At 32.0% G+C, this 25,303-nt stretch overlaps 4 protein-coding genes across 22 annotated transcripts in view; 1 reads left to right on the top strand and 3 right to left on the bottom strand.

Moving 5' to 3' along the window:
* tow (target of wingless) overlaps positions 1 to 1,337 on the bottom strand; it is a 29,685-nt gene extending 28,348 nt beyond the window's left edge. Inside the window, exon 1 of the mRNA XM_015319648.2 lies at positions 587 to 1,337. Within this exon, the coding sequence (XP_015175134.1) occupies positions 587 to 677 (91 nt within the window). The 5' untranslated portion in view covers positions 678 to 1,337. The remainder of the gene's footprint in view (positions 1 to 586) is intronic.
* Positions 1,338 to 1,842: 505 nt separating this feature from the next.
* Positions 1,843 to 19,030, bottom strand: Raf (serine/threonine kinase raf oncogene). Of its 19 annotated transcripts, none has more exons than XM_089172681.1 (5): positions 18,399 to 19,030; positions 9,518 to 18,302; positions 6,120 to 8,805; positions 2,276 to 2,886; positions 1,843 to 2,056 (listed from the first exon to the last, which is right to left on the bottom strand). In XM_089172681.1, exon 2 carries the CDS (start codon positions 17,038 to 17,040, stop codon positions 14,896 to 14,898), a length of 2,145 nt encoding a protein of 714 aa, XP_089028807.1. In that variant the 5' UTR covers positions 17,041 to 18,302; positions 18,399 to 19,030; the 3' UTR covers positions 1,843 to 2,056; positions 2,276 to 2,886; positions 6,120 to 8,805; positions 9,518 to 14,895. The 19 variants fall into 19 exon arrangements, with proteins under 19 accessions (XP_089028807.1, XP_089028804.1, XP_089028819.1 ...); XM_089172678.1 differs by having other exon boundaries at positions 6,120 to 7,222; positions 7,934 to 8,805; positions 9,518 to 19,030; XM_089172693.1 differs by having other exon boundaries at positions 2,276 to 2,475; positions 2,792 to 2,883; positions 6,550 to 8,805; positions 9,518 to 19,030.
* A 689-nt stretch (positions 19,031 to 19,719) lies between these two features.
* LOC107065707 ((3R)-3-hydroxyacyl-CoA dehydrogenase) lies at positions 19,720 to 20,981 on the top strand. Its single transcript, XM_015319639.2, has 4 exons — positions 19,720 to 19,860; positions 19,949 to 20,065; positions 20,142 to 20,517; positions 20,593 to 20,981. Exons 1-4 carry the CDS (start codon positions 19,821 to 19,823, stop codon positions 20,807 to 20,809), a joined length of 750 nt encoding a protein of 249 aa, XP_015175125.1. The 5' UTR covers positions 19,720 to 19,820; the 3' UTR covers positions 20,810 to 20,981.
* On the bottom strand, positions 20,828 to 24,000 carry LOC107065706 (deoxynucleotidyltransferase terminal-interacting protein 2). The gene is made up of 3 exons (XM_015319638.2): positions 23,759 to 24,000; positions 21,860 to 22,098; positions 20,828 to 21,658 (listed from the first exon to the last, which is right to left on the bottom strand). The coding sequence occupies exons 2-3, from the start codon at positions 21,957 to 21,959 to the stop codon at positions 20,991 to 20,993; spliced, it is 768 nt and encodes a 255-aa protein (XP_015175124.1). The 5' UTR covers positions 21,960 to 22,098; positions 23,759 to 24,000; the 3' UTR covers positions 20,828 to 20,990.
* Positions 24,001 to 25,303: the final 1,303 nt, after the last annotated feature.

The following is a 25,303-nucleotide window of genomic DNA, read 5'->3' on the forward strand; positions in this document are numbered from 1 at the left end:
GAGTAGAGGAGGATAGGGAACGTTGACGGTTCAGCGCATAGATTAATCAACGCGCGTCCGTTTAATTAGAATCATCGAACCAACAATTACTTGGCGGAACCAGATTGACGGAGTAACGACGCCAATTACGTCAACAATGGATGTCCCTAGCAATATTATATACAGAGTGCAACAAAATTACACAACTAAAATTCCAAATAATATTATTACACTTAAGCAAATAATTAAAATATTTCGTATTATTAAATCATACAAAATCTTATCAATCGGAAAAGTTTTCTATTTTAGGATTGAAATTTGATAGTGATCAAATAAATGTATGTATATTTTGACTAAATCCTGTATATTTTATTTCCTCCAGAATGTGAAAAGCCGATAACCGATTATCTACACTCTGACCTACAACAATGTTATTTGAGAGAGACTATTCGTAAGAAAAATGAAAAAGAGGGAACAAAAATCTCTGTGTGCATTTGTTAACCTAATCGAATGAAATAAAAAGACTTAGATAAATAAACTCTACTCGATGAATCGAAAAATATCAAATAAACGAAATGAAAATAAATAATTTAGACACAAAACTCACGTATGGAGTCTCCATTTTTCTTGTTGCTATTGTTCTTGTTCTTCTTGTTCTTTATATAGATGTTACCAATTTTACTCTGGCCACAACCCATCCTGTTGTTCACCGTTTACCTCATGCGACAGCAAGAGACCTAGGAATTCACTCGTACACAAAATAACAATACTATCGTCGTGTGCTTTTCTTCCTCTTGATCTTCTTATTCTTATTCTTATTTAAATTTTGTATTCGAACTATCAGAGAGTATCTTCTATCCTTTCTCTTTTACATTCCTTTCACTTCTTTCACATTAAAAAAAGATCAATGAATCAATGAATCTTACAAGAGGACGATCAACTTTCTTCAACGAATCCTAAATTCCAATATTTTCCTTTTTCTTCTTCTTCTTCTTCTTCTTCTTCTTATTCTTCTTCTTCTTCTTCTTCTTATTCTTTGATACAATTTTTTTTTTAGATAATAAACAGTTTATATAAATATCAGTATTAATATTAATATATCAGCCTTTGCGCAACACACAATATATACATATAAATATTCTTCTTTCTCTTTTCTTCTTTACATAGACACTCAATAAACATTCATATATTCTATATATTTCTATAATATGTTACAAATAAAGTTATACAGTGTATACGTGAACAAGACAAGATTGTATAGTTATTTTCTCTCTCCCTCTCTCTCTCTCTCTCTCTTGTTCTTTTTCTCTTTCTCCTTTTTCCTCTCTCACTTTCTTTTGTATTTCTTTATATTTATTTATCAATTTATTTATCTATTTTCCTCATATACACATCTTTCAATGATACTTGTAGAACCCGCCTGTTCAGAGTGCAAAACGTCACGACGACGATGAGTGAAGGACAACGATTGGAAGAGAAATATGTATAGTTATGTTTGTACGTTTGTATATATATATATATATATATATATATATATATATACGGGATACGTGTCGTGTACGTGTACGTGTACGTGTACGTGTAGAAAAAGAAGAAAAAATATTGAAAAGAAAAATGAAGAACCTTGGGGGAGCTCTCAAGAAGATATGTGACTTGTCGATAATAACTTTGAAAAAAGAAAAGAAAAGAAAAGAAAAGGAAAAGGAAAAGGAAATAAAATAGAAAATGGAGATCGGAACGCGAATTTGATCAAATCAGTCTTTTCGCTGTTAGACAAAACATCCTCCTCCTCTTTAACGATTCCTTTTTTATCTTCTTCTTGATTTTTTGGCTTCTGACAATGTTTCTTGTTGTTCTTCTTGATTATTGTTTTTTTTTTTTTTTTTTTTTTTTTTAATTAAGTAGATTGAGCATACTATTACACGAGTATATTTAAATATATTTTTTGAAGATAAATATTTTCAGTCTTTTTCGTACACGTCGAGGGGGAAAATAAAAGATTGTACGACGAAGTAGTGGTTGCAGTCTTGCGTTTTAGGAATTCGTTCACCGTGATAGAGTCCTCAGGAGGGTCCTCCTATAAATCCAAATGAAGATACGATGTACAATCATAAACTATTATGATAAATTTTCGAGCTTGTTTTATTGTTAGTTGATTTGAAGAAAAAAAAAAAAAAAAAAAAAAAAGAATTCAAGCATAATCAACCTTCGTCATAAAAAGCAATTTCACATAAATATCTATATTATCTGTACAAATATGGAAGAAGGACATAAGAAAATAAATGCATGTTATTACCCGAGTCCATACGTCCAATCCATTCTGCTTAGCTCATCTGTTCTCTACGGCATGGTATAAACATCGGTGCTATCATCTATCCCATGTCCAAAGCGACGTCTTCAACATCTTTTAGTCTCGTTGTTCTACACATTCGTATCTTTTTTTTTTGTTTTTGTTTTTTTTTCTTTTCTAAATATCTTACTACACTCCAATTACGTCTGTAATAGACAACACACTTTTTGCGTGTTTTTTCTTCAAAATTCTTCCAAAAAATAATATATATGTTATCAATTTGGATCAATTTTGGGTTGGATAGCGTGAAACATATATAAAATTCATCGAAAAGATTAAGAGAAAGAGAAGAAATAAATCAAAAAATAAAATGCAAGTTAAAAGACCCGTTTGTTGTGTGTGACAAAAAAATTTTCGTCAACAATTTTAACGATGACTCAAAGAATCGAAATGAAAAGAAATATCGAAATTAGGATGATTGTTTTCAATTTTTCGATCTAACAAGAAATATGTTTCTTTTACATTTTTCTATGTGAAACGACGTATGAAAACGACGAGTTTTACGACTATGGCCAGGTGAAGTTCTTCCCTTCTCGATAATTCGGACTCAGCTGCTGCTAAAAGAACAAAACAAAAAAAGAAAGAAAAATAAATTTACATCGAATTAGCATCCTTCATTTTTCTTCGTATTGCTGATCATTTACATCCATTCTCTAGTTATTTTTTTTTTTTTTTTCATTAAATTATTCAAATAATCGAGATTTCATTTATCGAAAAATATGATTGCAATATATTTTGTTATGCATTTATTTTCATTACTGACGTTGGCAACTTCTTTTATCTACAATATAATAATAATAATAATAATAATAATAATAATAATAATAATAATAATTAATATATAACTGTACACGTGTTACATATGTATAAAACGATGGTTACTTATGTGTCAGCGTTATGAATACTGATTTATTTTATTTTATAATAATTTAAATTTCATTTTACTAAAGCAGGTAAATCATATCGATATTTCATTTCTCGAAAAGAATTAGGAAATGTGATTTAATATTAATAGATAGAATTTATCGAGAGAAAGAGAAGAAGAAAGAGAAATGATTTAGCAAAAGAAGTTACTGATAGAAATTCTTATCAGCAATATTCACCTTATCATTCAACTTATCGATTCGATATAGAAACATAGCGTTTATTTAAAAAAAAAAAAAAAAAAGCAAAAAGAAAAAAAAGACAAAAGACTTGACGGTTATTCCTCGGAATAATTCTCATCAATTTTATTCGATATTTTGTATTCATTTAATGTGGACAAATATTGAAATAATATTTCGATTTGAATGTTCAAAACCTGTTGCTCTTTTCGAACAGACGAATGAAAAACTAGGGGACATGGAAATACACAAATACGCCTTTATAATCGTACGACACTAATTAATTGGTTCAATTTCTACAGAAATCTATCGAACATAGATTTGAAATTACAATGAAATTTTCATCGAAGATTGAATTTTATTTAATGTTCAAATAAGATGAAACCAAAAAACAAATAAACCATAGATATCATCAAACAATTGAAGTCCACATTAGACGTTTTAATTTCATTCAAAGTCTATAATTATTTCTATATTAAATATAAATAAAGGAATTGGTTTTAGCAAAAATGTTTTACAAAGACGTAGAAAAAATGATGAAAGAAATGAAAGAAAAAAAGGAATAGAAAATGAAATGAACGATGACGGAAGGATTTATCGTCCATTAAATTGTTACTCTCGTGAAGTGTTAGTTCGATCGATCGAATTTAATCTTATCTCAACGTAGCTGCACACCTAGTAGATTAATTTATACTTTATTCTGGTCGTTCCTACCTTCTTCTTTTCGCGATCCCTAAATCAACTACCTACACGAATCAAAAGAAATCCCTCTCTCTCTCTCTCTCTCTCTCTCTTTTTCATTTTAACTTTCATTTTCTCTTTTCCTAAGAAGTGTGTATTCAAAGTAAGTTTATTTTTTCTATCTCTCCTACTTCAAGTTTAATTTTCGCACCTCATTTGTTATTCACACGATAAGCTTTTAAAAAAAAAATGTATTTCTATGGAAGAGAAAGAGAAAGAATGCAAAGAGAGAAGGTAACGTACAATGACCTTGATTTAATTCGACGGAAAAGAACCGACTGAAAAATTCATAAGTATGGTTTCATCGATCCTAACTTAAGAATGATCCTACTTAACCATCGCATTAGAACAACAATGACTATTAAATGATATAGAACGCGCACGTATATAAAAAACAATTTTTTTTTCTGTAATTTTCTACCATTTCTTCTTGTCACGTTAACTTGATTTTCTTTATCTTTTGCAACTATGTATTTATACACTATTTGCAACATACTAACATGTATACGAATGCATATACACGGAAACGAGAATGTACAAGCTTACTACGTAAAGTTCGTATCAGCGTTTAATCATCAAACGGAAGTATCGAGTGCGATGTACTTGCGATATACTTGCGATATACTTGCGATATACTTGCGATATACTTGCGATATACTTGCGATATACTTGCGATATACTTGCAATGATTTACGACATTTATAGATTTGTATGTTTGTACGTGAATTTACGTGGTTTTAAATGAACAAGGTAAAAAACTGCTGTGTTTTGTACGTGCGTATAGTACGTGATTAGGAAATCATTATCGTTCTCTTCCACCCTTCCTTTCTTCTGAAATTAAAAGTAATAAACGTTGTTATAAATGAACCGAACAATGTGCAGATACTTATAAATTGAAACAATATTGATTTAATATTAAGAATAATTTTGCAGAAAATATTATGAACTCGTAGAACGATTGTTCAATAAAGAAAATAAAAGAAAAAAAAAGCAGAAAAATACACTTAATAAATTCCTCTACAACTTGCTCGAAATGTTATGAAATTGCCCACTTTTGAGTTTAGAATCGATATTAGATTTTCGTTAATTTTACAATCTTCTTCTTTTTCTTATTTTCTCTCTGCAATAAATATTTCGTCGCGTGGCTCCTCTACGTGCAACACTTCCGCATTCTTATTATATTTTTATTTTCTTTCTTGATTTATTCTTTTTTTACGTCGAATAACGTGACACACATAGTCGTAAGAAAAACACATAGACAATAAAAAGAAACTGCGAAGTGGAGGAGGAGGAGGAGGACGACGACGACTAGAAGTAACGTATACTAAACATTAAATTTGTTATTATATTGACAGGATCCTCCGCCACTGGATGATCAGAGAATACTGACCATACAGACCATACTACCATTACCAACACCATTACCACCACCACCATCACCACCACCACACCCGCGCCTTTGGATTTCGCGCAAAGAAAGCAATATGGCGATCGATATGTATGTATAACGCGGTTAGCCGCTTTTGACAGTTCGATGACACGAAATATAAACACGTTCGCCATATCTATATTCGAAGAAATTTTTCAAATGAGAGACACAAATTCACCCAAAAAAAAAAAGAAAAACAGTATGAAAAGAAGACAACGAGATAACAAATCATTCTTAATCCCCTTGACCTCGTAATTTGACCATAAACAAATGATACAGGCATGTATCGTTTACATAGTAAAAAATATAAAAATAAAAAAAAAATAAATTTCTTTTGGCACGCAAAAAAAGAAAAAAGATAATAAATATAAAGCGTGATGTATCTTTGCCTCTTTCTCTCGCTCTCGCTCTCGCTCTTACTCTTACTCTTTAGAAGACGAGAGGAAATGTGGTGGGAGTGGTAAGTAAAGAAGATCCCAACGTCAGCCGAAAATTTCGATTTCTATACTCAACTAACCTCGTTCTTCTTAATAGAGACCAGACGACGCACGCATATACACGCATATACACGCATATAAGCACGCGCGCGCACGTACACATACAAACACACAGACGTGTCCACCTGTTTTTCGGTCGTTTAGAAAGAGATACGGTCGTAGGCAGCACCCACACCCACACCTACACCCACACACGTATTATACAGAGAAACACAAGAGAGACACTCTTGACAATTTATAAAATTCAATTATATTTTTCTCGTTAAAACTTAAAAGAAGAAGAAGAAGAGAGAGAAGAAGAAGAAGAAGAAAAAATAGTATCTCTGTTTATAAAAATTTTAAATGACAAGAAATAAAAAGTGTTTTTGGAATATAAATTATAAATTATAAAATAAATGAATAAAGAAAGAAGAAAAAGGAAAAAAAAATCAAAGAGAGAATTTGATCTACCGCGCGAAAAGACGAAGAGAGAACGTTTCGCACACATTCACCACCCTCGAGGCTCTAACATCGACTATTCGTCCGGTCGAGGCGCCAGCTGCACTGCGCATGCGCGCCCATCCCCGCCATTACTACTCCAAAACACATATATACACGCATACACGCATATCCTACTCGACGAGAGCACCCTACTATCTCTCTCTCTCCTTTTAAACTAGGCTATTCGTGTGTATGTATATGTGTGTGTGCATATACGTTCGTATATTAACGTGTGTGTATCTCTCCACCTATTGCGAGCTACTCACACTGCACTCTATTCTACAGGGTGTTCTGAAAATAAATTTACGTTTATTGTCAGTGAATAATAATTTTGTTGTCCTACGATCTATTCATCAATTTTATCGATTTATTTATACATTGCAATTATTTCTTTATGCTATTAAATATTTCATTATGATTTTCTAAGTTTGTTCTTTGTAATTAATGACGAGATTTATTTATTTATTTAATTGCAATAGAACACCTCTTATAAATAGCGTTTTAGGGTGCGTTCATATACTCTCAACCTTCTCAGGAGTAAGTTCGGTTAATGTATTCGTGTCTTGTGTATTCGTTGTCAGGGCTGGCTCAAAGAAGACGGATATTTAAAGCTAACGAGATTGGGAGCTTCTACTTGTCGCATCTAAGGATTTTAGTTTAGAGAAATATGTATGAAAAAATATGTCAGTATTTTCATATTTCAGGTTTCGGCTATGAAATCCTTCATCCCTCATCTAATCTTTAAGCTATCAAGAGAAATAAAAACTAATCATTTGTATCCCGTTACGTATGTACGTATCAGATGCCGGTACAATGTTGCACGTAAAAAGTTAAATGCAAAGTCCGAATTAAAACTTGTGCCAAGATCTAAATAAATAAATTATTTGCGCGCGTTCAATCATTTGTTTATGAATCGTGGATTTCTCTATTTTGTAGATAGATTATGTTGCTGACTAAAAAAAACTTTAAACAAGTATTGTGTACATGCACTTGGAAGTATCGTAAGTACATAAAACAATAGGATTGAATCTCTACAATTGTGGAACACGGAGAAGGCTTCAAATCACTCATGAAAACCAGATTCTTCCGGCCACAAGACGCTTCTAATCATTTTTCCCTTATCATCTTTAAACCAAAATTTAAATAGATTATACTCGCTGATGAAAAGCGGAAGTTAACGCGAATGAACGAATTAAAATTCGTAAGATAAAATGGATTCTTTTGCGTGTAAAAAATGTGACGTATTTTGCGAGATAATGTTTTTCCCCACGAAAATATATAATCTGTATGATAAAAAAAGATAAGAAAAACATAATAAAAAAAAAAAAAACTATGAGTAGAAAATATTACTTACAGCGTGTTACACACACTAATCGAACAAAATCGATCGAAAGGCTTTATCTATCGGCACCGTTTATTCTCCTGACATTGTTATTTTATCGAAATAAAAGCATATTTTTCTAGGTCTTCCGGTCTCTCTGTCTCATCGTGAGTATGCTGTCAATTAACCCTTTTGCTTCATTATCAGAAAAAAAAAAAAAAGAAAATATTTTCTTTTAGACTTGATCAATTGCGACCACTAACGCCACCTGCAAACGATTATCGAAATTATTTTTCTCAAGATATACTACTACGTAAATAAACTTGCTGATGGTATGTTAAAAATATAATCACTAATAAGCGATAAGAGAGAGACGATTCATTTCAAATCTAAATTCGTTAATTATTTATTGGATTTTTCAATAAATAATGTCAGAGTGCTTATTAGTTTTTTATTTTAATTATCAACACCAATATTTTTTGTTAAAAGTTATTGATATTTTGTATTCAAATAAAAAACGCTATAGTATTAATTTTCTTTTCTATTTGAATAAATAAATAACATGAATAGTATTATTTTTTATTTTACATTTTGGCTTATCCTCGCTTAAAAAACTAATACAGGTGATATTTTTTCTAGTCAACTCTACTTTTTGGCTATAAAAGTCTCAACGAAGGTCGACCTTGGTATTAGAGGGCTGAGAACTTCATGTAGGATTACTAGCCTCTTGCGAGGGTCATTCCAACAGGGATTCCCAGCTTTTGAAATATCGTAACGGGTCTTGTCATTGTCATTGTCATTGTCATCGTCTTGTCACGTTCCAGGCCTTTCAGACGACACGATCAGCAGCCCACTGTGTAAGCGTGATGCACAGTAATAAATACCCAGCACGTTCATCTCTTTTGCTAAAAGAAATAAAAATAAACAAAACTGCCGACGAAAAAAAAAAAACAAGAAAATGATCGGAAAAATTCTATTGATTTGGAAACTCGTTTGAAATTGAAAGAATAGATGACTTAATTTAGGTTTGTATCTAAATTAAACCATGTTTTGCAAAGAAAACTATCAACCCTCAATTATCTGAAATTGTGTAAACTTATTTTGGAAGATTTACATTTAAAGAAAAAAGCTAATTGTATTTCTTATTGACCAAAAAGTTCTTCTATGGATTGGCTAATTTTGTGCTAAATAAGAATTTTGTTAAAACGGTTGCTAGATTTCTGAATAACTTGGCCCCAATTATCTCTTGAGATTGAAGGATCTTTCAAGTAATAAATTCTATTAATGTTGTCCGGACGTTCGTTCAAATGCAATTACACGATTGCATCTAATGCTACGATATATATATAAAGTATATAACTCTTCTCTTCGCATACGATGACCCGATTAAAGTAACAAGAACTTTGTATGTACACGTATATATTATATCAATATTATGTGTTAATCGTTCAACTTTTTTGTAGAAAATATAAATGAAAAGGACCAAAGAAGATACAGGAGGGATTAAAAAAATCCTAAATTTTAAATTAATAATAAAAAATAATTAGAGAGAAAGACAAATAACAAATAGGAATGTTTGCGTGTACGCGAAGATAAAGTAAATTTTTATTTTTTTACCTTTTTTTGTGGTTGATTACAATGATCGATTGATCTCTCGTTGCGATTAATTAAATTAAGTATCTCCAATAGCCATAACTACGCAATCTCGTTTACAAGACAGCCGTTCGTTTTTCGTAGACGACGACGACGACGACGACGAACGAGGGGTGAGTTAGGCGAATCGGCTCAAGAATTGGGTTTAAACCCAGCGCAATTTATCAAGAATCAAGCTTGTATGATTATTTTGTCATCTTCTAATTGTTTCCTTTGGCTTTTGCCTTTTCAACACCTTTAATATATCACATCAATGTCATTGTCATTTCAACATATGTAAGTATAGCAAAAAATTCTAACTGCTAAAAATTGTCCATCATCTCTTCCCCGACGATTTTTTTTCTTAACTTTCCAACTATTACAAATAAATCTCCAAACGAATGGAGAATACGATTTTAGCGTAATTCAAAATAAAGTCAAAGAAGAAATTGAAGGATTAACGTAAAAACGCACAAATCGTGATCCCCAATTTTCTGTTTCACACACGACACGCATACGCATACGCATACGCAACGCACGCACGCACGCGCACACATACACACGGAATATCGCCTTACAAATATCTATTTATGCATGTATATATACACGATATATAGGTTGAAGCAATGTATAGTGTACAGAGGAATGTTTTCTGAACAAAAAATGAAAATCAAAATGAAAAAGAAATAATAAATTTACATATCAAACTGTCCATAGATATAACAACAACAACAACGTTGCATAAAAGAAGAAGAGAAGTTCAACATGGCGCGAACAGAGGATGTGCTCACTCGTGTGTGCGTGGAAGTGTAGTACATGTGCCCATCTATGTATACATGTATGTATGTATGTATGTAACACTATTCGTTTATGGGTTTCCGTTCGTGGTTCGAATATTATTACGAAACAACGGCAAAATATTTCGAGACTACCATCTACGAAAGTCAAGCAACATCGAATAACGGGACTAACGAACGAAATATTTTTTCTTCCTTTCTTTCTTTCTTTCTTTCTCGTTTTTGATACAAATATCGAAGAGAAATGAAAATATTAACGGGATTATTTAAGATCTAATTGTAAGTATATTTAGCGAAAAGTGTCTATTAAAGTTGTTTTATATTTGTTTAAAAATGTACAAGTAACTTATTATACTGATACGCGTTATACGTTAAATATACATACATACATACATACATGCATGCAACATGCATCCAAATGCATGCATGCATGTGTACAATGACACATATTATATCCTAAAACGTCCACGTGTACTTTCTTCTGTTCTTTTCATTTCTATCTCTATCTTTTTTTATGTATTAGTTCGTTCGTCGCCAATTTTCAATGTCACTTGATAATTATTCACATCACACACGGGTTCACTGTTTCTCCGTCACGAGAAAGCGTCAAATAACGAATACAATGTAAAAATGTCTTCCTATATATATTTTACGTATTTCATTTAAAATGAAACTTATTGTTAATCTTATTCCCTCTCTCTCTCTCTCTTTCTCATTCGTTCGCATTAATTAAATACATGTTTACGTACACCTCTAAATTAAAGTTATTCTTTTCACGTGCTTCATCCTCTCTCTTTCTCTCACACGTACGCGCGTGCGCGCGCATACACACACACACACGCACACATAATTTTTAAACTAACCGATTTAAAAAACTTTACGAGAATTAATTTGAAATATTGTCTAAATCTGTCACAAGCAAAAGGAAAAAGAAAACGCGCCTGTTCTTATATTGTTTTTAATTATCTATTGCATATTAATAGCAACAATATTATTATTATTACCTCTTACAAAGTCGTTTATCTATACACAATTATCTTTACAATAAATAAAGCTATGCAAACTTGGCGGCTAATCGTTGTAGACACAACGACATCTCCTAACGGATTTATCGCATTAGTTTGCTATAATAATTATAATAATAATAACAATAATAATAATAATAATAATAATAGTATAATAATAGTATAGAGTAATTATAATAATAATAATAATAATAAAATGAAACTACATAACAGCGCTAAAATTTCTTTTCTCTCTCTCTCTTACTTGTGCGCACGCACACACACACACACACACAGAGCACACATAGAGCACACGCTCAATCTGTGTATACTTTTTATTTTCTTAGTGGCAATATAACCATTCTTATCGCGTATAAATAAATAAATAATCGATCAGGATATTCCCACGAGATAATAATATAATATATGTTTCAGGTAATAGTGAGACACTTTTTAAACGATCACTCGTTTTATTTTACTTTATTTTATTCTTCTTTTTTTTCTTCTTCCTAATCGCTATATTGTATTCGAAAAATTATTTTCCTTGACAAATTAGGCCTTGCATACTTATAAACAAAAACGTACTACGTGCGTCATTTCCGATACTAGCAATTTTCTTTCCTTTTCTTTGCTTTTTCTTTTTTAAAACAAAAAAGGAAGATAAATTATACGACAAAAGAAAAACGAAGAAGAATGCTAAATCGACCGATTAATTTTTTCTTCTTTTTTTTTTTTTATTACTTTCCTTTTTTACAATGATTAAATATTATAAGATTAGGAAAATTAGAAATAAAAATGCATTTTAACAAACAAATACAAGCATACATGTGCATAGATTTCATCATTTTGGAATTAAAAAAAAAATAAATAAAAATAAAGACAAAATAATCGATTATATGATTTATAATTTAATCGGTCGTTGCATTATATTCTTTGAAGTTAATGAATTATTCTTCGATTAACTTAATTTTAAATACCACATCAACATCAACAACAAGAACAACAGTAGTAGTAGTAGCAGCAGCAGCAGCGGCAGCAACAACAACAACAACAACAAGATCGTTAGATGGAAATTAGACGCACGTTTACGTTAATCACATTCTAATCTTAATCTTCTCTTGGGGTCGTTATGTCAAAACGAAGAAGAAGACTTACGCGTATGTGCTGGCACCGTGATGAACTTATTTTAAGTGTTTTTTTCTTTTTTTTTCTTTTTTTATTTAATCCAATGTAAATCTTAACGAACAAAAGTAAAATACAATAATATTATTAAATAATAATAATAATAATAATAATAATAATAATGATAATAATAATAATAATAATAATAATAATAATAATAATAATAATAATAATAATAATAATAATAATAATAATAATGAAAAAATAGTCAAAAAGAAGGTATGCGCACTTATAGTAAGACGAATCGAAAAGTAAAATTCGCGCCTCTTTAATCTCCAATTTATTATATTTTTTCTTTTCTTTTTTTTCTTTTTTTTTTTTTAATTAATTCATTAATTATTTGTACGAAGTTATGATTATCGATAAAAAGGAAAACAAACAAATTTAAAGATATTAGAAAGAAAAAGAAATAAATAAAATTTCGTCGCAAAGACGAAATACGTGGGAAAAAAATGGTAAGAAAATTGAAAAGAGAATTGAAAATTTGACGAAAACTTTGAAGCTTCGATATAAAAAAATTATATTTCATTTTGTCTTCTCTTTCTATTCTCTTCTTATTTCTCGGGTAGAACACAAAAATCGTGGTATCAATGACCGTGAAAACAAATATTCTTAGGCCAGACAGACGTAATCACTATACACGTCTGGAAATAAAATAAATACATTCTTGCCCTTTCTTACCCCATTTTTATCGATGTACACATCTATTTTAATAATAGTAATAATAATAACTAAAAAAGACAAAATATATTGCTTAAAATATGAAAAATAAAAGAAAAAAAAGTAACGACGATACGAACAATTTATCAATTTCAATATAAAGAAAAAGAAAAGAAAAATCTATACATATATTAAACATTATATTCTATCATAATATTATGAGCTCCATTACTACTTTGCGAGTACTTTTTATAATTTATTTTTTTTTGTTTCTTTGTTTCTTTGAAGGGGAATTTTTTTTGCCTTTTATTCATTTATTTTTATTATTTTTTTGTTTTGTTTGTTTGTTTGTTCATTAATATTATACTAAAATGAAGACAGTAGGTATATAGAATAGTATCCTCAACGATTCGTCAAACAAAGTAAGCGTTTACTATTTTCTTTTTTTTTCAGCACATTTATACCGACCGATCGATATTGTAAAATTGATAACTTTTAAATCATTTAGATAATTCTTTCCGTCCATACAGATGTGTGTTGTTTGTGTATTTATGTATACATGTATGTATGTGTTTGTGTGTATATGTAAGGTACGCACGTATGTGTTTAGATGTACAGATGCGCGCGTACAAACTATTATTTAAACTTACTTACTTACTTATTCCTATCCTTAAATTCTATAATAACGCGTAATTATAACATTTGTTTGTTTTCTTTTGTTTTTACGCGTAATCATAATACATTTTTACTATTTCTTTTTCTTTTTCTTTATTTGGCGGATTATAATAAATATTTTTCAGTAAGTAAGATCAAAATATGTTATTATCTCATCGTGCTATTGCAATCAGAGACAGAAACAAAACGAAAGTTTAGGTACAAAAATTACTTCGACTTTTGGAAAAATATCTATCGGATAAATGACACAATCCGCACAACTTTAAATGCCGTTCTGTTATGCTATGTATGTTATGTTATGTTTTTCTTTTCTTTTTCTTCTTACATAATTTGTTTTTTCTTTGTCTGTTTCTTCCTTTCATTCTTAAGTTTTTTTTTCTATAATTTATTTTTCTCGTTAAATATTATTTTTTACATCCTTCACAAGGATCTCACAAAATTAACAAATTATTATGCTCACGTGCAGGTACGTGTATATATATATATATATATATATGTACATGTATATACGAATATATATATACACATGAATGATCGTTAACTAATTTAAATGAGAATCCATTGCTTTGCTTTAAGTAACGTGGTGTACAGGTAAAAGTTACACATACATCATTTTTTTTTCTTTTCTCCTCTTTTGTTTTTACCATTTACTTATACAACACTCGATGCATCAACTTATTATCTTTTCTTAAATCCAATTAATTTACACAATTTCATGTGTGGACTTTATTATCTTATTTGTGATATAAGATATAGTGTTTGTAATTATAATTGTTTTATTTTTGTATGTCATGTCAAAGAATGCAGTCTTCTTTCACATCGAGCAAAATATTTGTGATTTAGTAAAGATATATATATATATATATATACATATATTCACTACTAAATCACAATATATATACACACTATAATATAATAGGAAAGAATCACGTGGATTGTTTATAACTAAGTGTAATTGTGTTAATGAATCTTATTCGGTTTTATCATATACCGATTGTATATATACTGATTACATCAGGTTTATAACTTTGGGCAATACGTTCTCTTATATGTTCCCACCAGTAGGATAAAAGGGAAATGCTCCAAACTGGAAATTCACCGGAGTCTTTGGTGAAGCACAAGTATAGAGAAAATCATCAGACTGCAATTGCGTCCTGTTTAAATTTGGTTCAGATGCAGATCTTGTGATTTTGGGTAAGCCACGCAGCAAACTTTCCAAGCTTACTAAGATCTGTCGGAATATTGGTCGATCATCCCTCGAAAATTTAATACAGTCTTCTGTTAATCTCTTCAATGCTTTTGGAGTATCAGACCGTAACTTGTTCAAATCTGGACGTAAATATCCACGTCCAACCATGAACAATATTTGATCCTTGTTATTGATATTTGAGTATGGTAGCTGACCAGCAAGCAATTCATACAAAACTACACCAAAGGCATAAACATCGGACTGGAAGCTATATGGATTTTCCTCTTGCATTCTAATAACTTCAGGTGCCATCCACAAAATAGATCCAGTTGGCTGATGGAATTGTTGAGACCCTGACCATCTTGTTTTAGCGGTAGCTAGACCAAAGTCGCCAATTTTAACAGTAAGATCATCGTGCAGAAATATATTGTTGCTCTTTAAGTCTCTATGGATAATATTCTTAGCATGTAAGTAATCCATGCCTTGCGCTGTTTGTCTACCAATTTCTATCAGTGTTAATAATTCAAACTTTGATTCGAATACATGTAGATGTTTATATAAAGATGACCCTTCGCACCATTGGGTTACTATAGCAAGCTGCGGTTTACTAACGCATCCCATAAATAATAGAATATTTACATGTCGTGTTTTTCTTAATACGGCTACTTCATTTTTAAATGCTTGTAATTGAGCCGTCGTTGGTATTTTAACATTTAAAGTTTTAACCGCCACAGGACCATGCCAGTGGGCTTTATAAACTGTTCCAAAGGATCCAGAACCAATGCGTGCTCCTACCAAGATTTCATCGGCTGGAATTTCCCAGTCTTCTATAGATTCTCTAGGAGCTAAAAGATTTTTCGAAGATTCATCAGCTGATCGTGCTCTTGGACGTTTCGGTCTTAAAGTACTGGTTGGACTAGCTTGCGTCGACTGACTATGCTTAGTAGGACTGCTACCGGGGGAGACTGAACACTGCATAGTACCTATAGGTCGACCTAAACTCTGGGACCTACTATAATCATCCAGATTAGTCGGTTCACCTCCAGATCTAACCATGTTGAAGCAAACATTTGGCGCAGAACTTGAACGGTCCTGTTGACCCAAGGACCGTGGATGTCTCTGATTTCTAGACGGTGCTAAGGAAGGTGACATACTTCGGCTTAAGTATGTCGATGGTAGTTGCAAAATCCCAGCCTCTCTTTCAGGATTGTGAGCTAACAACGCTTGGTAATAAGCATCTTGCATACGTGCTTGATGGCAGAGAGCTGGTACGCTTCCGGCACACCTTTGATGAAAACGATAATTGCATGTCCTACAGTAGAAACCCTGAAAGAGCAACTTTCTACAGCACTCACAAAATGCCAACGAAAAGAATGTCTTGCGCACAAAATTATGTGATATTGAAGTAGTTATTGGAAACTTATCAAGTATCTCTACTGATATCTCATCGCACTCGAGTAGAGAGATGTCGGTGTCCCAAGAAGTCCAATACTTGGATTTGAGTGGCCCCAGGATATACACAGCACACATTTCAGTAGTCAGATTCCTCAACTTCATAGCCTTGGCTAGAGCGTCCCTCAAAGATAGTCCTTCGCGTACTTGAACACTGGTACGCTGTTTGTTGGGCAGATAGGCCCTCAGTAAAGGTTTCATTGGGGTTTTAGGACACCTATTGACAGTATTGGCGTCTCGAGAATCATTCTCAGACATGGAAGCTCCAATAGATGTTCTGCCGGCATATAACAATTCGATCAGTTTCTGTTCCTTGGACTCCAAATCATGCAACTTGCCAGTGAGCTCTTGATACTCGTTTAAATATATGGATGGTGGATGTTGAAAACCGGCAAAACGGTTGTTTAAAGCATCAATGTTCTCCCTTGTCACGGATATGACACTTTGAATGTTACGAAGTTCATAGCTCAGAGGATCCATATCGACATAACCGTCCTCGGAGTCGCTGAGATCCCCAGAGTCAGGTTCACTGCCACGAGAGAACGACATCGCGACCAACAGGGTTGTCGAATGCCCCTTCCTCCTTTGTCGACGATAGCTGCTGTCGGACGACGACGGCAACGGCGACGACGACGACGACGACGTCCACGAGGAGGAGGAGGAGGAGGAAGGGGAGGTGGAGAAAGAAGAAGAGGTGGAGGAAGGGGATGAGGAAGAAGAGAAGGACGAATGGAAGAGTAATGAAAAGGAATAAGAAAGAAAAGAGAAAAGGGAAGACGAGGAAGATGAGGTGAGGGAAGAGGAAGAGGATGAGGCCAATGTCGAAGACGGTGATAACGATCATGATGATAAACCCTTTCCAACCTGGACCCTCCGGCACGAAAATTTCTTGTAGAGGCACACGCGAATTGTCGAATAATACCTGCTCTCGCCGACCACGGCCATCTTCTTGTTTCGTCCTCTCGACGGAGAATATCCTGAGCCGCCGCCGCCGCCGACGCCGCCGCAACTAAGCGCTTTGTCGAACCACCTTGGTAGCTCTCCTTGTTCTACCTAGCTACCCCTCCTTTTCCCACACTGCACAAAAAGAATAAAGAGAGAAAGAGAGAAAAGGGAATAAGAGGAATTCTTCGACACACACCGCCGCCGCCGTTGTCGTTAACACCACCACCACCACTAACAGCACCGTCACCACCACCGCCGCCACCACCGCCGCCGCCGCCGCTGCCGCCGTCGTCACCACCACCACCACCACCACCACCGTCACTGCCGTCGCCACCGCTTCTTGACGACGCACCACGCACGTCCTCCAAGTAGCAGCAGCAGCAGCAGCAGCAGCAGTAGCAGCAGTAACAACACCACCACTACTACCACCACCACCACCACCACCACCACCACCACCACCAGCACCACTAGTGACTCTTCGCTCTTCTTCGTTCCTTTTTTCTCTTCTTTTTCTTCTACTACTACCGTTAATACTACTCCTACTACCACTATCACTATTACTATTATTATTACTTTTACTTCTCCTACTACGACGACAACTACAACTACCACTACAACTGCTGCTACTACTACAACTACGACTACTGCTGCTGCTGCTGCTGCTACTACCACTACTACTACTGCTAGTGCTGCTGCTGCTGTTACTAGTACTACTACTACTACTGCTGCTACTAATACTACTACTATCACTATTACTATCTTCCTCTCTTGGCCTTACGAACGGCCAATCGTAACAACACGATACGCGTTGAGCTCGCGGCATAACGCGACGTCTAAATGTTCAACACCTTCCTCGTCGTTGTCGTCTACAGTCCAATCAACAAAAACTATTATCTCCCGTTCCAGCATCGATGCAGTTTACTTTTCTAATTCCTTATCCTTATTCTTTATTCTCTTCTAACCTCTTTTTAGAACACGACTTTACAATATCGAAAATGTCTTCTATTATACTCTCTCTTAAAAGTTTATCGAATAAATCTTCCTATCCTCAACTCTACCGAAAGAAAACTGGCTGTTGGCATGAGCGAATCCAATCTCTGTGTTAGTATTTAATACGTGTATAATATATACACGCGCGCGTGTGTTACGTAGCGGCGCGGGGATACCGTTTCCAGAAGCGTCAGTGCTGCCACCGTCTGCGTCACTACCCCCACCCCTTTAAAATGTTCACATCGATGCGCGCGCGTACGAACGCAATCCAATCTCCTTCCATTTTCCTACATTCTTATCCTTTCTTTCCCTCAGAGATACCTAAATTTTGATCATAAACGAATAACGATCTGTCATCGTCCTTCTCTTTACTCTCAATCATTTTTTCTTATGATTTATAAACTTTTAAAACGAAAATTTATTGAATAATACTCGATTTACTAAAACGACAGAGATGCACCATTCAAATTTTTCCGCTATCAAATATGTCGCAAAGTGCGCGAACAATGGTGCTCGTTTAAATGCGATTAACACTAATCTTTTTATTTCTATCCTTATTATTTTTTTTTAATTAATTTTAATTAATTTTATTCATTGCTTTTCTTTCTTTATTTTTCTCTAACATTAAGACATGAATTATTTTAATAAATAAATTACATATATCTATATTGATTTCATTAGATCTTTGAATTGTTTCTATTATTGAACAATCATCGAATGAACGATAATCTCAACAATTATACTTGCAAACATTTCATTTGTCTTTTTGTATAAATGTAAAAGTAATATGTAAATGTGCATACTGTTTGAAATAGTACACTCAAAAATACGTACGTTCTTTCCTTAAAATATATTTCAATAACGTAGGATTGGATTTTCTTCGCAAAGAGAACCACATTTTCATTATAATTAATCATTTTCTCGAAAATGTGGTCTTGGAAAAGGGGGGATGGATTATTATTTTTCGCAGGACGATAGAATAGAAGGTGAATTTTTCTGTAAACAAGGGCACTTGCATTGCGCGTTTCTTGACGTCACTGCGGACGGACTTACGTCACAGCAGCATATGGTATCATCACCTAGGTAACTCAAGTCGATTCTAATTGGTCCGCTTATGCGCATCTATATGATACTTATGGATACACACAAAGATCTTCAAGATTATTATTCCCTTATCTTTATTGAATTGAAAAATAATGAATTTAGATGAATTATCGATAGTTTTAATCTGAATTTATGAAACACACCCATTACAGATGCTAAATAATTTCATTTATTTAACATATTCTTAATGTTCCATTCTTTTTTTTCCCAATGCCTAAGTCCAAGGTCATAATCTAATCCCATGTGTAGCATTTATAAATATTACTGCTGATAACGATAGTTGATTAAAAATGTCGAATCTCGTAGCTGGAAAGCTTGCTTTTGTTACTGGTTTGTTGAAAAAAAAAGTACAATATATATCTGTTAATTAGATTACTATGGTGTATAATTACAATGATTTGTTTTATTTTCATTTTAGGAGCTGGAAGTGGTATTGGTAGAGAAACATGTCGTATACTAGCTCGAGAAGGAGCTAAAGTTATCGCTGTAGATCAAAATCTTAAAATAGCTGAGGACACAGTCAAAGTTTTAAATGGTATTTATATTTAAAAAATAAATCATTTGATAAATTTCTTCTTTGTTCTTTCTAATGTTATGCTATACGATTTTAGGAGCCGATCATATTGCATTAAAAGTAAATGTTACCGATCTGCATGATGTAGAACAAGCTTTTAAACATAGCGTTAAAAAATACTCAACTTCTCCAACGATTATTGTTAATTCAGCAGGAATAACGAGAGAGAATTTTATTCTTAAACTCACCGAGGCTGAATTCAACGATGTCATTAATGTTAATTTAAAAGGTACATTTCTCATAATGCAAAGCGCAGTAAAAACTATGATAGAGACTGGACAAACGGAAGGAAGTTCTATCATTAATATTGCTTCAATTGTTGGTAAAACTGGGAACATTGGTCAGGGTAATTACAGTGCCTCGAAAGCTGGAGTCGAAGCTCTAACTAAAACAGCCTCTATGGAATTTGGAAAGTAATTCTCAATTATTTTCCTTGAATTGTTTTTCTTTAATATTAAATAATATAATTAACTTAACCATTATTGTAGATTAGGAATACGCGTTAACGCGGTCTTACCAGGATTCATAGAAACTCCAATGATTGATACAATTCCCGAGAAGATAAAAACTATGTTTATTAATAGAATACCATTTAAGAGAATGGGTCAGCCGAAGGAAGTTGCAGAAGTTATTACATTTCTAGCTTCAAATAGAAGTTCCTATGTTAATGGTACTTCCATTGAAGTTACAGGAGGATTTCATTAAATCAGTGTCTTAAATTGCTTATACTTAATCTCGATATATTTTGTATTTTGAAAATAATTTTGATAATTTGCGTAAATGCAGAAAAATAAAGGGGTTTTTCAAATAACAATAATCTTATATAGATAGAAAACAATATATATGTATATCTATATATAATACATTATCAAGATTATCTCTTGTTTTATTTTTTTAGTCGTTTAGCATGTTTATGTGCTTTATATTGTCTTTTATTCTTTTCCGCAATTATTTCTTTATATTTGCGTTTATTGTATCTAGCAAATTCGGCATCTGCCATAAGTTCTTCCACAATGGTATTCTTTCGTTCTTTCTTCGTAAGACGATCAGAATAATAATCTATAGGAGAATCTATTACTTTACCAATTTGGAAATATTTAGGTAAAACTTTTAAGTCATTCTTTTTGTAAAAGTGTTTAGGGTCTAATACAGATCTCATTTGAATAACCTCGAGATCGTGTTTAACCTCATCGGTAAGTTCAGTAGCCGGCAAATTATACCACTCTTTGCCTTTAGTTTTATTTCGTTCTGCAATTTTCTTAGCATGTGCACGTCTTTTATTTTCCCGCAAAGATGGTATGCTTTCCAATTGTTCCAATCCAGGTTTTATAACGCTTTTCTTAAGTATTTGATCTATTGGTGCTATTTCATTAGTTAATTTTGTTATATTAAAACTATTTTCAGGCACGTGATTTATATCATTTTTCCAACCCATGTCTCTCTCAAACTCGTCTAAATCAATATCGTTGTAAGAAAATCTTTTTATCTTCTGATTCTTCTTGTTTTCATCCTGCTTTAAGAAGTCTCTAGCAATAATCCCCAAAAGTCTTATTTCTGTAAAATATATTTATAAATATGTTAAATTACAGAGTAACTTTTATAAAACACATACAGCAAAATTAAATCACTCATTAATACATTTTTTAATAGATATGAGATATTATTGTATTAAACATAAGGTTATTAAATATATTCATTTAATTTAAAACTTAACCTATAAAAAAATAAACATCACATAAAGTAAAATAATATTACCATTGTTGTCAAATTTCTCTGGATCCTCATCGTCACTTTCTATTAATTGATTTTTATCCCTTAAATCTAGCTGTCCTTTTGTATCGATTATTATATTCATTTTTAAAAACTAATTATCAAATATCAATTCTGTATATCTTTCTCTCTGGGTTACCTCGTACGTATTATGGTTTTTAGAAGCTTGTTGATTGGTTCCACAAAAGATGGATTTGATTGGTCGATTACTGCAAGACCTCCACCTATCGAAAAAGTATCGTAACAACATCGATAGTTACATCGATAGTGTTAACTCGCGGCGCGAATATCAAAATCACGTAATAATATAATAGAATTTGTCATTAAAGGCAGGGTTGCTTTATGATTTTTCTCACCAAAGGCGATATATTTTCTTACTTATGTACTGTACCTACTATGTAAAGGAGGGTTGAAAATTGTTGTTAAGATTTTTCCAAGGTTGCGTTAAAATTTTTTCATGCTTATAAGAAATAATTGTAAAGTAATAGTTATAGCTATTGCAAATTTTTGTTAAAATTTTTTAAGAATAACATCAGGATCAAAGTTGACTTAAATCACATAATAATAGATTAGGTGTCGAACTTTATCCCTGAAAAATTCTGAAATAAATGTCTGCAATATTTGAGAATGGATTGTTGAAGAACTTTTCTGTTCTAGAAACTTTACGTTTTTTCTATTTTTTTTGAAACATAAAGCACTTTCACTTGGAATTTTGCTTCTTCTTAAATGCAATTGATTTAAAACATAATTTTAAGAAACTTTTTGATATGTTTATAAATGATTATATTAAAATAATATTTTTGATTTCAATTAATAGATATATATATATATATATATATATATATATATATATATACCTATATTTGTTTTACTTGGAAAAACATTAAATTTTGAATAAGTATAAATGTAGACCGCGATTAGACAATATCTGCACCTTGAAGAAAAATTGTTAATCATAGACTGTTTGATTTACTAATATATTCATATACATATAACGATTAAATCTTGAATACTTTGTACATACACGTGAAATAGCGTGCAATGTAGAAATAATAAGCGTTACGTTTTACAGACGTAACAGTCTAATGTCTACTTATATTATGAATCAAACGTAATTGTGTTACGTAAATGATACCACAAACGAAATGTGCTTTCTTCTTCGATAAAAGGAGTGTTCTCCGTCGATATTTGATTATAATTCCAAATATTTTCTACGAATAATTCAACTATAAAAGAAAACTTACAATTATAGATTTTCTAATCGATTTCTAAAAACAAAGGGTGGGTGTGCTGGTGAAAACATTAAGATAATTTTCTAAAATACTAAGATAAATTTTAGAAATGAATTTAATTATTTAAATGTTCATTATTTGAACATGTAAATACATCATTGAAAACACGAAGATTAGGGGAATTAGATAGCTCTACAATGTGAGGTAAATATTTTCCCAAGATATTCACGTGGAATAACAAAGAAGTCATTAAATGGAAGATAAGTTAGAATTAAAAAGTTAATATGCACTTTCTTTAAAATTCTAGAAAAGCAAATAGACAAAAATAATTGTTTCGAGGTGGCTCGTTAACTGACATAATAGTATTTTGATCAAACACGATGAAATTTAACTACTTCCGTTAAAGTCACTTACCATGCACGTTAATTGTTAACTATCGCAAATATATGAATGAAATATATGAAATTATGGGTAAAGAATAATTAGTTTTATTAAAAGTTATCAACTTTTAACAAAGTGTTAAGTTGATAGTTGATTTCATTTGATTACGTGATATTATCTAATTTATAATTGTGTTTTTTGAAAAAAACAATAGGTGGCTAATGAATAATAAACGAGCAATTGGTTAAGTAAATGAGAACCTCGAACGTACCGAAAGATTTCCTGTAGAAAGCGAGAAAGTGGTTTATCCAGAAGTTTGCAATAAGATCAACTTAACTTGGACGAGTTGCAGCGATGCATTCTAACGCATGAGCTAACTTTTAACTCTGACGTAATTCTATATATGTATTGTTGTATATATGGATCGTCTTACAAAACTAATATTTATATATATATATTGGGATTATATTAACAATTTTAACCAATTGAGCTATCCAGGGCCAATTCCCTTCGACGAATGCTTAATAAGCTTGGCATGGAGGTGTTCGTCTCACATACATATATATGTATGTATGTATGTATAACAAGCCGATCACAAAATTTAATTACAATATGAACAAATATTTAACATTTTTTATTTTGATTTCAGTCCAAGGTAAACTGCTTTGAGACCATCAGATTTTTATCGACTTTTATTATGTTTCTTCTTTTGCATAATTCTATTGAACGTGAGGTTTCTTTTACATCTCCAACAACTCCAATGGTCTGGGCTATAAAACAAGAATGAAAAGAATTAATTAATGGCTTTTGCGTGTCTATACAATAAATATCTTACGACTTTTTAATATAAATGATAATTTTTTTTAGTATTTCCTTTTTTCTTCTTCTTCTTTTTTTTTAATTTATTCAATAATTCGAGAAGAATTTGAATTTGATTAGATTGCATATAAATCATCTTAAATATCTTTTCTATAAATAAGAAAAATAATATGTTTCGGGTTGACTGAATACCACGTAGGTACGACGTTGGTAGGACGTAGGTACGACGTTGGTAGGACGTAGGTACGACGTTGGTAGGACGTAGCTACGATGTAGATAGAAATAAATACTACTTATTTATCATTGAGCGATAGAGAAAGAGATGATCGTTTAATACTATGAAATTTCTTAGCGAAACTTGTAGTTTTCGTCGTTTAGCTATCAAGCAACTTTATACGAAACTCTTCCCACTATTTCGAAAGTGTTACTCAGCAAAATAAAATAAAATAAAAATAAAAAACTTCAATCTCTTTTCCTTTTTTCGAAGCAAAAAAACAAATTATTATATAAACTATTTTATGTATCAACAAAATCATCTCTCCGTTTAAATCTAATCATGAGAGAGTAGAAAGATCGTAATCGTGACGTGTATACCTTGTTCTCCAGAATATATGTATATTAACTTTCAAAATTTTCGTCGTCATTCTTCCGCTTGGAGAAGTAATTTTTTGCTGTCGCCAAAAAATATTAAAAAACCGGAACATCATCGTTGTGAAAGGAAACAAATCAAAAGATGGTTAAGTAACTATTCCATAGATGATCTTGGTTGTTATACATGATCGTGACTTGCTAGACTATGACAGAAATAAAAACATCATTCGGATTAAAGAAAATGTGTAAGTAGGAAATAAGTTAATGTAACTGTAGCTATAATCGTAATAATTCGATTTAACCAATTATTGCGACATGTCAAACACATGTTGAAACTTTGGAGTCGACTTGACATTGTGTCAGGTTGACTGACAAATCATTTTTGCGTGAAAATTTGTAAATGTGA

Source organism: Polistes dominula, unplaced genomic scaffold (genome assembly GCF_049000335.1).
Source record: "Polistes dominula isolate Pdom_NZ unplaced genomic scaffold, Pdom_raw_medaka contig_23, whole genome shotgun sequence".
Taxonomy (NCBI): Eukaryota; Metazoa; Arthropoda; class Insecta; order Hymenoptera; family Vespidae; genus Polistes; species Polistes dominula.